General features: G+C 40.1%; 1 protein-coding gene across 1 annotated transcript in view; it reads left to right on the forward strand.

Annotated features, from left to right (window-relative positions):
• atp10a (ATPase phospholipid transporting 10A) overlaps nucleotides 1-4958 on the forward strand; it is a 49096-nt gene extending 44138 nt beyond the window's left edge. Inside the window, exon 21 of the mRNA XM_008292577.1 lies at nucleotides 139-4958. Coding sequence (XP_008290799.1) covers nucleotides 139-781 — 643 coding nt within the window. The 3' untranslated portion in view covers nucleotides 782-4958. The remainder of the gene's footprint in view (nucleotides 1-138) is intronic.
• The last annotated feature ends 10098 nt before the right edge of the window (nucleotides 4959-15056 follow it).

Raw genomic sequence — 15056 nt, forward strand, 5'->3', positions numbered from 1 at the left:
GTTTTTCTCAAATATTTATGATCCGTGTCGTGATTTATGTCTGTTATTAATACCAGATGCCTTTCATGTTTATCCCGAGAGCCTGGCATCCATCGTGCTGAAGTGTGTCCTGATGTCTGGCTCTGTTTTTCTTTGCAGATATTTCTACAGGGCGTGTCAAGGCACACTATTTCCGAGCCCAGTCCAAGTTGGAAGACAGTTGGATAAACTCCCTGCTGACACCCGCAGGAACATCCTCAGTCTGAGCAGGGTCAAGGTGGGGTCATCGCTCAGCCCCAAGCCTCCCTTCCTGTCCCTCAGCAAGGCTTTACCTAAAGGATGCAGTAAAAACGACCAGAGGAGCATCACCGGCTCCAAGACATTAGAGGCCACACAGGGGCAAACAGATGAAGAGAAGGGCCGGAGCTGCCTGTCAGGGCCCACAGACAGTGAGATTCACCTCTCAGATCTCTACACATTAGTTCCTTCAGAAATAGACACTCTTCCCTACACCAAAGACGCTCCTCCGCCCTCGGGCGAGCTACAGCCTCCTTCCACCAAAGACTCAGAGTGTCTCGATAAGACTTTAGAGCCGTCAGATGTGAGCCTGTCCAGCTGGATCACTTCCACGCCTCTGCTCATGCCGGCAGACAGCGTCCAGCTGAACCTGCCGCCAGACGGAGCCTCACAGTGCGTTAAATACACGAGAAACTCGGAGGAAAGACTCAAGCCTGACCACACGGTTCATCCAGCACACAGGACAGAGCAGGTGGCGGAGCAGTTGCTGCACACCAAATTGTGATGTCTTACAGTCTTAAGTATGTTGCTCAAACTCCAATTTGCACGATAGTTTTTTAAATTTTATTGTATTTTTCAAGGAGATTCTTTTATAAAAGATACAAAGAGGTACTTTATATTTTGGATGTAAAGCTAAAGTAATGATTCTTTAGAGGTTTGGGAGATGGAAGAACTGGAATATCTCCCTTTTTTTTTCTAAATGAATACTGGGAAATTTTGATTTCACAAAGAAGCATCTCAGTACTTGATCAGGTTTTAGTGTAAGAAAGAGCAGACTAGAGACATTCCACTGCCGGGTTATTTGGGAGTATGTTTTCTCTCTGATATGGTACCCTGTTCGTTCTTTCAGCGAGTCCTGTAAACGCAGTAAGACCTGGATCAGATGCCACTGTGGCCTTCAATCTCTGCTGGTATTAGTCCTGAGGAGAGAAGTTCAATATGTTTTAAGTCCCCAGAGAAACATGTTTGAGTTTCTGGGAGGAATTTCATGCAGATTATTCCAGAGTTTCGTATTTACATACCGCAAATAGTGGCATTTGCTCAGTGCACGTTTTAGTCTTGTTGCTGGACAGTTTTTGCTAAATTTTAAAGAATAAGAAGTGTGTTTATAGCCATTCTGTTGCACAGTACATTCCGCTGAAAAACTGATAGAGCTGTTGACTTTGAATATAATTATGCATTATGAGAGTTCACCAAGATTTTTTTTTTCATTTCAGTCTTTGTACACCAAGAATCTACCAGGAATTACGCTCTGTTTGAGTATGTGTTTGTGTATCCATGTCTTTATGTTTTTGTGGATCAAAATCTTAGTTTAATATGTTTTACATTCTAGATTTGGTTTCAAGATTAAGGTTAGATTAAGGGTTAGGGAATGCATTATCTCAGTGTATGTCCTCACAAAGATAGGAAGGCACCTGTGAACATGTGTGTGTGTTTATTCATTGGATCATTGTTTCTCTCTAAACAGTGCATGCCAGTTTAAATAAGCGAATCTGCGTTTTTGGCATCGATGACCTTTCTAGCCAATACGACAGGGTCAATACAGTTCATATGCTGCTCAGTTAAATATGAAGGTAAAGCCAGAGGCAGACTGGAAAGAGTGGACCAAGGTGGTGTTCAAATATGAAAGAAAAAAATCCCCCTTCTGGCTATGTTAAATCTCATTTTTCAATCTGTGCAAAAATTTGTCCTACGGTTTGCCAGGTATTAGACAGAATCTCAAAATACACCTGGCAAAAAGTAGTGCAATTTATAACTCCTGTAAAACCACAACATGTTGTTCTTGCACTTACACTTTTTTGTATAGCCTAAAGAAGTGCAACATGAATGAAATAGGTCAATGAATTTTGTTACCTTTAGACAGAGCTAGCCAAGGTACTCCTCCCCTACTAAGCCTAATGCTAAGCTAAGCTAAGCTAATCACTGTATGTCTCCAGCTTCATATAAACAGACAGTGGCAGTGATAGAATTTAGTTGGGCTAGATAGCTTAGCTCAGCTTAAAGATGGGAGATGGAGGAAAAGAGTTAGCTTGGCTGCCAGCTCGCTCTTTTACAAGCTATTGAAAGCCACATAGCAGCACCTCTAAAAGCTCACTAAGTAGCATTTCATATCCTGTTTCCTGGTGGAGTCTATTTGTCATTGAGAATCCAACACTTGTAAAACCCACAAAATGTTTTTGGTTTTTTTGTTTTTTGTTTTCTTTTAATGCACATCAGTTTTTCTACACATTAAAAAAAACATGATATAGCATGCTAACTAATGAGCATAAGAGGTGCAACAGGCAGACTTTGCTACCTTTGGACAAAGTCAGTCTAGTGTTTATGCTCAGCTCAGCTTACTGTCATCTGGCTTTAGCTCATATCTAACATAAAAAACTTGTGAGTAGTATTGTTGAAGCTGTAGCCAGCAGAGAGTTAGCTTAGCTTAGCATAAAGACTGGAATGAGAGGGAAAGATTTAGCTTGGCTACCAGCTAACTCTGTTGAGAGCTAACAAAGGCCACACTGCAGCACACTAAAAAGTTTACTAAATAACATTTTGTGTCTTGTATGTTTCATAACTGGAGTTTTGTTTTCAGTTGTTCACAGGCAACCAAGCCACCAAGAGGTAGTGCAGTTTATAGCCTCTGTAAAACCCCAAGCTGTTTTTCTACTCATTAAACAAACAACTTATAACATGTTTGCTCGTAAGTTTTAGAGGGGCTGGCAGGCCGATTTTGTTACTTTAGGACCAAGCCCAGCTAGCTTACTGTCTTGCTGCGAAGCTAAGCTCACTGTTGTCTGGCTTTAGCTTAATTAACATACAAATGTTGCAATGCTATTAACCATTGAAGCTAGAGCCAGTGAACAGCTAGCCTAGCATAAAGACCAGGGGAAAAAGAAAGAACTTTCCTGGCTACCAGCTAGATCTGATCAATGGTAACAAAATCTGCCTACTCTCACAAGAATTGTAGGATTCTGTCAAATGGTTGTGGTTACCTTTTTGCCAATATTGCCACAAATATGCATGAGGTTATTTTATATATAAACTAGGTTTGTGGCAAACTTGAAGCAGACTTGTGGCTAAAAGCCCAACAGTCACTTTGTCCTTCAGAAGGCTACTAATGACATATTTGTCACCAGGAGGTTACTAGAAGTTTAGCACTAATGGTAAACTGTGGTCGGAAACCACTGATTAACATGTTTACCTGAGACGGGAAAAATCACATTCATGCCAGATGTTGCTGAAAGTTTGTGACTAGCGGACAATTCTGGAAAAGCAATTTAGTTCAACCACAAATTTGCTGAAAATCTGCCTCAGACATTTTCCATTTGTAACAGTAGCAACACATGTAAAAGCTCACTAATTATCATTTTATATTATGCAAAACTGCTTGTCATTGTGGTTGCCAGGCTGTGAAGTTAATCAAGCCGTCACCTAGATTTAGCTTCATAAAACATGACAGTGAAGTCAGTCTTCTTATCGAAATAGTCCTTGAAGCTACCATCACATTTCATGAACAAGTGTACTTGAAGGTCCTTTTTTACGCAATTTATTTCATGTGTTCAGCTGTAAACCAAATCCTCTTTGCTGAAAGGTGCTGAAAGGTTAATTCCAAATGCAAAAGATGCGGCATTAAAATTTTATTTTGCACTTTGAAAGCAGTATGTCAGAGTTGCCGTTGAGTATTGTTGGTGTCAATGATGTGTGCAGTGCTCAGATACAGCATACAAAGAATGGGAGATTTCATTTCATTCTTACCTTTGCGAACAACGTGATGTGTTCGCCATCATGCACAAAGAAAGTATGGAAAATTGGAAAGATGCTACAGTTTATTGTTCAGCATTTAAAGCAGCAGCACCTTTGATATGTTATGATTGTTATATCTCTTTTTTTCATTGCAGTATGTTTTTGTACAAAGTAAAACATTTACCAAAGGTCATTTATGTTTCTGTATTTTCTAAGCAATAGTTATGTGCCTTAACACTGGATAAGAAATTACAAATCTGCTCATGATGCTGTATTTGTTTGAAGATGACAGAGCATCTTTGTGTTTGTGGAGATGTTTATGAGACTACATGCTATGTGGTTTCTGTCCTCCTGCCTTTTTTGTTTTTATTTTTTATTTCTTCTTTTTTTTTTTTTTTTTGCCCACGCTGTCTTTCTGGCATGTCGTTCAGATTCTGACTCTACAGTCTGTTCAATTTGTTTTATAGGTTCTGTCCATTCTGTGCTTTTGGCGTCGAACTTTGTGTGCCAGACTGAAGCTCAAGCGTATTCGCTGCTGCATTCCAACATACCCACTTTCACATATTCCTCACAGGAACATTCATTCGTTCATTTCTCTTCACACATCCTTGAACATATCTGAGCTCATTTTGTTGGCTCTTCATTTCTATTTTGGTTACAAGGTAGGCCTACCATGTCACATTTTATACATTACAGTTGTAATACTCTAAGGGGCAATTTACCTGCTCTTAATCCTTGATTTCATGGTCTTCATTTAGATATAAAATAGTAAGGAGATGGGTGTAGTAAGTGAGAAACACTGAAATGCTCCATGTGGGAAAGACTGTTTTAATTTTTGTTCAGAATTTCCTATTTTATATCAGTTCTTTGTCCTTTTGAATAATTGGAATCTTCCTGTACATGGCTACTTGTGAACAAAATAAAATTGATAATAAAGTATTTATCCTTTACTACTTGTTTGTCTGATCAAGATATATACTCTTTGCTTGATGTCATATGTCAGCCCTCAGTTTTTATATTTTCTGTGCGTTTGACCTATTGTCTTTAAAGAGCCCATAATATACACAATTACAGATTTCTAAATGTATGTTTGGGGCCCACTGCAATATGTTCTGTAATGTTCAAAAAACGTTTTTTTTCCCCCTCATAATCTACATTGCGACAGTACCTCTTCTTTGCTTGAAACATTCAGTTTTAGTTCCCGCCTCTTTAAGACTCCGCTCTTGAAAAGCCTAGTCTGCTCTGACTTGTCACTTGGTCCAAGAAAAGACAAAGTTATGAACGTACTGTAACTCTACATCTGTGAGGATCAGCAGAGGAACATAGTCCTAAGAGATGTGACTCTACTGAGAGAATATTGGTGGACTGCAAGGCAACTCGCTGCTTGGCAGGTGCTATGCAAATGTGTTACATAGTGATGGAAATACGTAATGGAAGAAAAGCCTAGACTTTAAATTAAACATATTCAGATAGATAAGGAGTGGTTGTTTCTGTTGGAGAGAACTACCTTTGGGTTGGACTTTGTAAATTGGCGGACATCTCTCCCCTTTACCTTCACCCCATCTGGTTGAGACAGATGGATGCCTCCCGAAACTTGGGGTTTCTGTCTATGTTTTCTTCCCACTGTTGTTGGTACTTTCTTAAGGAGAAATTTTAGATTTGTTAGTTTCCCCTGTGTAACTTTATAAGGTCCTGACTATGTGTAGTGTCTTGAGATGATGTTGTGAATTGGCACTATATAAATAACATGAGATTGACCTGAAAATAAATTAGAAAAAACGTTATATAATAAACTGAGGGAAAGGGAAACCCCAACTGACACAATCCGTCATGTTCATGTCGGTCTAAGAAACTGGGTCCAATATTTACTCCCCTTTTAGCTCTGTCGTTAACTAGCTCTTTAGCTGAGTTAGTGGCTGCAACATGATTACCTGCTGTGACTGGAAGCGATGTTGTTACTCAAGAGAGTCTGCCAAAATGGTAAAGTTGCAGGCCGTAAAACCAAAACAATGAGCTGAGGGGAAACACTGAGTCATAAATCTCTGTGCATTGATCATTTCAAGTGATATCTTGCACATTACTTATCGTGGTTTGATCCATTGTTGATAAAAAAAAATATTTATTAGAGCAGCTGGAAAGTATCTACCTCCAGAGAATCTTTGACAATGGGCATCTTTCCACTGCAGGAACTTCCAGGAGGCATGAAGTAGTGTGAGCATTTACAGGACTGACTCCCTGATCAGCCGATTTAACCTTTCTGTTACCATTACGGTGTAGGACCTGACATTTTAGACCACCGCATTAGTTCTTAATCTGCACCAAAACAACTACAAATAGTTACAGGTTGTAACTGCAGTTCTATGAGCACACAGGAAACAGAACAATTCTGGTTTGATATGTTAGTCGATATGATGTGTTTTATGTTGTTGATGTCAGTGTTAGAGAAGAGAAGACTGGACATCAAGAGGAAATAAAAAATTGCACTTCTGAGAATTTCTAAGAAGTACTTACCTTGGGGAAGGCAGGTTTTTCTCCTCAAACAGCCCTAAAAAAAAGGTTCTACAAGGATGTTTATCGCAGTCAGAACATGCACAAAGGTTTGGGCTGCTCTTAAACATCCTGCAAGTTGTTGTGGTTGAAAATGGCCAAATGAAGGCAAGTTCAGTGTCTGAGTATCATGTAACTGTTACTTGTGGCCATAGTGGGTGCTGTTCATCAGTCACGTCACATAGTCCCACTTTTACTTAAGGTTTGTGAAGCACCTTAAAGCCACTGCAGTCATAAAAATATTTGACCTTTGAAGATAAATGTGATAAGTTTCTGAATTGTTGAGTATAACAGACTTTCAAACCTATATAACAGGGAAAAACCTCTTCAAATTAGCTTCAAAATCAACAGTTGTGTGCACCCCAGTGGGTAGATCATGACCCAAAGTTAGCGGCTCTATTCCCACAAGACCCAACACGCATGCTAAAAATATTACTTCTCTCGATGCTTTAATGCACCTCGGACCAAAACAAACATCACTTTGCCTCTACAGTCAGACAGAGCTGACATTATTCCACATGGTTTGACCCTTCACCCCTCTGAGTCTGTTTGCTTTTTAAAGAAGCTCTGGCTCCAGTTACTGAGTGAGCGAGTGCCAATAATAAGTACACAGTGTCTGCATGCATACTGACCGCCGCCTTTGCAGGAGCAGGTTCCTCGCCCGGACACCGAGATAATGACGACTCCTCTTCCCTCGCAGTGCTGCTCGCTCCATCTCTTTCAAAGCCAGGGTGTAAAGCAGTCAGATTGATCAGCTGTTTTTTCTGCATACTCTGTGTGTGACTTTGTGCACAGCTTTAAGTGTCTATTATCCTACAGCACATCTGCTCTCAGTGGCATCAAAGCAATGATAAGCAGCACGTGCAGTAAAACAAATTTTTGTCATACGTGTTATGAGACTTCATGAGAAAGATTGATAATATAATTAAACCGGCTCCTCGCAGTCGTCTCTCATCTTCTCTAATTACTTTTTGGATGAGCTGCAGTCCACGGACGGACAGGAGACTAATTCTGCATGAGCTAATGGAGTTTGATTTGAATTTTATCATGGAGGGGCTTCATTGATCCTTGGTCATTAAAGCCGCCTTGACCCATTTCATGACCCATTGTTTCAACAAGCTTAAATCAGGATATTTTCAATTTCCTAAGCTGCCTCGTAAATAACCCGGTCCAATGAAGCCGTCAGAAAGCAGGATTATGGGAATTGTTTATGCTTTAAAAGGCCTTGAAGCCTCTCCTCTTCACACTACAGAGTTTTGCTGATAAGTTTTGTTCATTTACACCAGTGGAGACGTACACTGCATCACTTTTGATTTGAAGGCTTTTTTTTTTTTTCCCTTTTTTGCAAGCCAGGGCCATCTGTCTTCCAGTTGGTGGAGGCATTGTAAGGCTCCATTCTGCTCTGTCACGTAGGAGTGGCTTAAACAAAGCATTATTGCGCTTTTTTCAGTCTAACTTCCCACTGACACAGGAAGCCAGCCAACAGAAACAGCAGGGACATGCACTGAGCAGATAACACAAAGACGGACAAACACCTACGCGTGATTTAGGGTCCCTGCTTCACCTACAGTGGGCTGTGCTGAGGAAACGGAAACGCTAAGAAAAGAAAAATTATGAGATGGAAATAAATAAGAAGAAAGTGACACAGCCAGCATTGCTGATAGTTATGACAGGTTGTGGTCAAAGTTATACGTTGCTGCACATGTAGCGAGGAAGTCAGGGGTTTAGCAGCCACTGATTCAGATGCAGATCTAACACATTACCTCCTGTAGTGTGATAATCTATGGTTATATCATTTCCCTCCCAGCCATCTGATATGGATTAAGTGTGCCTAAAATTGTCATCATCTTGTCACGTCTCTTTCACTTGAATGTATCAATTAACCTCAGTCGTACTTGTCGGCAGTTTGGGAGTGTGACTGCAGGGTGGTGCAGAGTTCAGGAGAGGACACTGAAGGTCGCATGTAGGACGGTCCTGTAATGCTGGATTACTTTATCATGGCTGCTAAGCGATTCCTGGAAGTGCGTCATACGACGAGCAGAGACAGGGGTCGCCGAGGCAATCAAGACACAGTTGACATCTTCTGTGATCAAGATACATGCACCTCAGAGACATCCTCACATCTGGCTCACGAACTCGAGCTTGTCCGCCCGGGGGATTTTTGACACTTCAGCAGAACGCAAATGTTGACATCATCACAACAAGCAGGCAAACTGAAGTGTTTATGAGGCAAAAACAAGGAATTTGCTTGTATGAAGGTTTATGTCCTCACACTGCTTTCACAGCATGAAGGTCCTGTATGTAAAATATGCTTCTGTTCTTTTCTGGCTTCCTTTAGATTGTTGTTCTAAGCCATCTTAGTGGCTTTAGGAATGTTAATGATTGTCAATATTTCAGATACTCACTGTTGTCTGAGGATGAATCTTGTTGACTTTGACAATTGTGTAACTGAAGGCCCATTGTGAGGCTGACACTTTGAGTATTTAGTAAATATCTCAATAACTATTAGACTGTGTACAGACAGCTGGGGTCCCCAGATGATAAACTGTAACATGCTTTGAATGACCACCAGAAAGTCAGCTTTTCAACTTCCATTCATCCATTATCTATACACCGCCTAATCCTCACTAGGGTCACTGGAGCCTATCCCAGCTGACTCAGGGCGAAGGCTGGGGACACCCTGGACAGGTTGCCAGTCTATCGAAGGGCTACACTTACAGACAACCAAGCACACTCACATTCACACCCACAGACAATTTAGAATCACCAATTAACTTCAACATGTTTTTAGACTGTGGGAGGAAGCTGGAGAACCCAGGGAGAACCCACACTGCACGGGGAGAACATGCAAACTCCACGCAGAACCGGCGACCTTCTTGCTGCAAGGCAATGGTGCTAACCACCGAGCCACCATGCAACCCAGCTTTTCAATTTACTCAGTATATTCCTTAATCAACACATAATCTACAGGACTGCCCTAAAAAATTGTACAGACATCCATGGTTCTCAGAGGATAAAACTTCTTGACTTTAACAAGCTGGTAATTTTTCCTGAAGGCCCACTGTGAGGTTGGCACTTTCAGTATTTAGGAAATATCTCAATACCTATTGAATAGATCGCTAAGAAATTGTGGACAGACACCCATGGTTCCCAGATGATGAATCATACTGTGACTTGGATGATCCCATTAATTTCTATATGGGGCCACAAGAAAGTCAAAGTTTCTACTTATTCAGTGTATCTTTTAATCTAGAGGGTGGATAGCCATAAAAATTTGTACAGACATTCTTGGTTCTCAGAGGATACATTTTCTTGACTTTAACAGTCCTGGAACATTTCCTGAAGGGCTGCTGTGAGGTCTTTTAGTATGTAGGGAAATATCTCTATAGCTGTTGGATGGGTTGTTGGGAAATTGTGTACATACACCGAGATGATGAGCCACACCTTGTCCTGAATGATCTCAAAAATTTCCAAAGGTGGCCAAAAGAAAGTCAAAGTTTCCACTTATTCAGCATATCTCATAATCTACAAGGTAGATTGCCATACAAATCTCTATAGACATTCATGGTCTTCAAAGGATAAACCTTCCTGACTTTATTATCCTCTAACTTCTCCTGAAGGGCCACTGTAAGGTTTACATTTTCAGTATGAAGGGAAATAGCTCAATAACTGTGAAATTGATTGCTGTGAATTTTTCCGTAGACATCTGTTGTCCCCAGATGATGATCCCTAGAGTGGCTCATTGATCCTTGGCTTTGTATCGGAGGCTGCCTGCATGTCTACATACATATCTCAACACCTACAGAGTGTATTGGCTCAAAAATGTTTAGACATTCCTGATTTTAGAGGATGAATCCTGCTGACTTTACTGATCCAACGGCTCCTTACTATGAGGTCAGTTGTTTTCAAATTTCAATGAAATTTGGTTGCCCACAAGCTGAATTAATATTAGTTTGGTGGAAAAAGTTGTCCAACACTTTGGTGTGTACCGAAAGTATGTGTGTATACTCGTGTGTGCTTCAAGAAAGTGTATCACCTTTAAAATCGTAAATGTCTGAATAAAATAATTAGAAATATTTCTGTAGATTACATCAGATAGCATTGACACAAATCAGTGATGATGTAATGATGAAAAAGCTGTTATTTTCAGCTATGTAAGCAAATTTTATAACTGTTGCAGTCATCCCCTGCTTGTGCATGGATGGTACCTGGTGGCCTTCCCATTTAGTTTTCTATTTAAAATAATAATTGAAGAAACTTTTCAGACATAAATATTAAAGTTGCAAATGCTCATTTTGAGAGCAACTCTCAAATATGGCTTTGCCTTAACTATTGTTTTTCAGAAATATTTAGTTTACATCTCTGTGGTACTCATTATTGTAACATATATGAAAAAAGGTCAAATGTGAAATTCCCAGATGATGCACTTTATCTGAACACTAGCATCGTTTTCTTTTTGTTGTTGTTTGTTTGTTTTTCTCCTTAGCTCAGTAGTTGTGTTATAGTTTCAAGATACACCACAGTGTCATAGTTGGCCACATTCCTGTGACCTTCATACTGATACAGACTGTCTTCACTTAACAGGACATTCAGTGTTACTAGTTGAAGCTGTGATGTTCAGTTCAGCACTAAGATATAACATCCCATCAGTCTCAGCTGTACTTTGTGCTAATGTCAATATATTAAATGTGCATTTATAAAGGAGAACTGAATCCAGTCTCAAGGATAGCACCTGCATGCTAAATTAAAAATAATTGAAGGCTGAATGCACTGGAATCCATTCAGTGTCAATTGTGTGAAGACACCTGTGATCCCCAGATGATGAACCACAACATGTCTTGGATGGTCCCATGAATTTCCATATTGGCTCACCAGAAAGTCAAAGTGTTCTCTGCCCACTGGTTCACTTTTGATTCATCAACTTCACATTGTGATGACTGTACTGCAATTAAACTCACTTTTTTAGACTTTTGCAAGTAAAAATATTCATCGGGCAGCCCCTTTCAATTTGCTGTGATACATGGTAGGAGTATGATTATCATGTAAACAGTATTTAACTTTTACGTTTAACTATTTCATCTACTGCTTGTTAGTTGAATATCTAAAACAAGTTAATTATATGTTTAGTTTGTAAAAAAAATCTTAATCTTAAGATGTCAAATACATGTAGTAGAAATGTTAGAATTGCTCTGAAATGTAATGAAGACGGGGAAAATGGAAATGCAGCGGTGTTCATGTCTGATGATGCTTTGTGTGCTGACAGTGACTCCCGGTGTTCATGAAGATTACTGCAGCCACCATAGTGTCATCTCTAAAGGCTCAGAAAAGAAAACAATGCTGAGTGACATGGTTTTGTTATTCTACATGACATATTTATTTTTGAATCTTAGCGCTCAGTTTAAAGAATATGAATTTATGATAAGAAAAGCAGCTTCATAGCTTTCATGAAAAGACTCGTACTCACCTCTGAGAACATCCATCCATTCATTATCTATACACTGTTTTATCTATACACCGCCTAATCCTCATTAGGGTGCGAGCCTATCCCAGCCGACTCAGGGTTAAGGCAGAGGACGCCCTGGACAGGTCGCCAGCCTATCATAGAATAGAATAGAATAGAATAGAATAGAATAGAATAGAATAGAATAAAACTTAATTATACTACACTTAAACTATTAGGGCTACACAGAGAGACAGACAACCAAGCACACTCACATTCACACCTACGGACAATTCAGAATCACCAATTAACCTCAACATGTTTTTGGACTGTGTGGAAGGAAGCCGGAGAACCTGGAGAGAACCCACACTGCACAGGGAGAACATGCAAACTCCACGCAGAAAGATCCAGGGTGTCATCACCAGGACGCAAACCGGCAAACGTCTTGCTGCGAGGCAACAGTGCTAACCACCTTGCAGCCCTCTTCTGAGAACACTTAGTTATAATAAAGATATGAATATATTTTAATCTCTACGCTCCATCTCAGCTATTTTCCATTTGTATTAATACATGTGACCACACTATTTACTTCTGTTTGACCTCCAGTGCCCTGCCTGGTCCAAGATGAAGCCCCTTGTTGTGCAGAGGGACAGAGAGGACTGATAGGCTCAGAAACCAAATGTCACATGTAAAACTGCATATCGGGCTTAAACGCTGACAGAATAACAAACATCTCCTCAGCACCACCACAGCAACGCACATGGATCAGATAATGCATAATTTACAGGGCGCTATTGCAGAATGAGACGGCAGCCCATTTTGACTACCTGTACTGTGTGTCAGGTTTGATTTATGGTTAGTGAATATGATTTAGAGGTTATGAATGAGACTGCATGAGTGTTGGCCTCCATCAACACAGCAAGGGAGCTCTTAGCATTCAAACACTCCACACTTTGACTTCAGCCACAAATCGTGTTGTTCTGTCCACACTAGTCTTACTGGATATACATTTTTGTATATATATATATATATATATATATATCCATGTGTTAACAAAGCGCCTTTGGACTTCTTTTGGACTGTCAACCATCAATGATAAGCAGGGCAGTCATTATTTTTTTTATTTTATTGATTAAAAAACTGGCCCTATCTGGTTGAGCTGGCGTCCCATGCGCAGGGCTACAGTCCCAATGTGGAGGTCATGAGTTCGATTCCCGCTCATGGCCCTTTCCCACATGTCCTCCCCCCGTTCCTCTCCCCTACTTTCCTGTCTCTCTCTGACTAAATCTATCCAACAAAGGCCAAAAAAATAACTTTAAAAACAAAGCAACAACTGGCCCTATTTGCTTTTTTTCTGCTGGCACTAGTGTTTTAGTGTTTTGAAATGTATACAGTCACTTCAGACAGTAGTCAATGTAGAGGTCGAATGATTATCAGACTAATAATAATTGCGCTACTTTGGCGCACATTACAAGTAATAGCTCATTAACACCAAATGATAAATGCTTGAAAGTTCTCTCATGTGTAAAACATAAATAAAACAAAGCATTCCAACAAAGTTTTGTGTTGGAGTTATTATAAATGTTGGCACCAAAATTTAGATTTTTACTACGAATATATATGTATATATCTATGTATGTATATATGCAAATTCTGGTAAACTTCTAGTGGGCAGTAATTTGTCTTTACTCAGACTTCCTGTTTAGCTGCTGAATGATGTGTTTCTGCTCTTAGACTGATCACTGGGTACTTGGTCATCTTCCTGAACAAGAACCTTCTTGTATAGGTACTGTATTTGACCAGACAGCCAACTCTGGAGGGTTTTTCCAAACTTCTCCCATTTTTACATTATTAAGGCTACTGTTCTCCCAAAACACAAAAAGCTTAAAAAAATGTTTTATACCTGTTGCACAGATTTCTGTCTCAACACAGTTTTATTTAGATCTGCAGAGAGTTCTTGACTTTATGATTTGGGTTTTATCCTGACTTTCAGTGTGAATTGTAGGATCTTATATCAACAGGCACAAGTCTTTCTAAACTCTGTCAAATGAACTAAACTTGCCACAGGTGGACTCCAGTACATTTACAGTCACATTTTTAAGAATATCTAAAGCAAACAGGCTGAACCGGAATAAAGTTTAGGCCTAGCCCACGTACAGTACAGACCAAAAGTTTGGACACACCTTCTCATTCAATGAGTTTCCTTTCTTTTCATGACTATTGACATTGTAGATTCACACTGAAGGCATCAAAACTACGAATTAACACATGTGGAAACATGTACTTAAGAAAAAAGTGTAAAACAACTGAAAATACGCCTTATATTCTAGTTTCTTCAAAGTAGCCACCTTTTGCTGTGATTACTGCTTTGCACACACTCTGCATTCTCTTGATGAGCTTCAAGCGGTAGTCACCTGAAATGGTTTTCACTTCACAGGTGTGCCCTGTCAGGTTTAATAAGTGGGATTTCTTGCCTTATGAATGGGATTGGGACCATCAGTTGTGTTGTGCAGAAGTCAGGTGGATACACAGCTGATAGTCCTACTGAATAGACTGTTAGAATTTGTATTATGGCAAGAAAAAAAGCAGCTAAGTAAAGAAAAACGAGTGGCCATCATTACTTTAAGAAATGAAGGTCAGTCAGTCCGAAAAATTGGGAAAACTTTGAAAGTGTCCCCAAGTGCAGTCGCAAAAACCATCAAGCGCTACAAAGAAACTGGCTCACATGAGGACCGCCCCAGGAAAGGAAGACCAAGAGTCACCTCTGCTGTGGAGGATAAGTTCATCTGAGTCACCAGCCTCAGAAATCGCAGGTTAACAGCAGCTCAGATTAGAGACCATGTCAATGCCACACACAGTTCTAGCAGCAGACACATCTCTAGAACAACTGTTAGGAGGAGACTGTGTGAATCAGGCCTTCATGGTAGAATAGCTGCTAGGAAACCACTGCTAAGGACAGGCAACAAGCAGAAGAGACTTGTTTGGGCGAAAGAACACAAGGAATGGACATTAGACCAGTGGAAATCTGTGCTTTGGTCTGATGAGTCCAAATTTGAGATCTTTG

Source organism: Stegastes partitus, unplaced genomic scaffold, assembly GCF_000690725.1.
Source record: "Stegastes partitus isolate 25-593 unplaced genomic scaffold, Stegastes_partitus-1.0.2 Scaffold819, whole genome shotgun sequence".
Taxonomy (NCBI): domain Eukaryota; kingdom Metazoa; phylum Chordata; class Actinopteri; family Pomacentridae; genus Stegastes; species Stegastes partitus.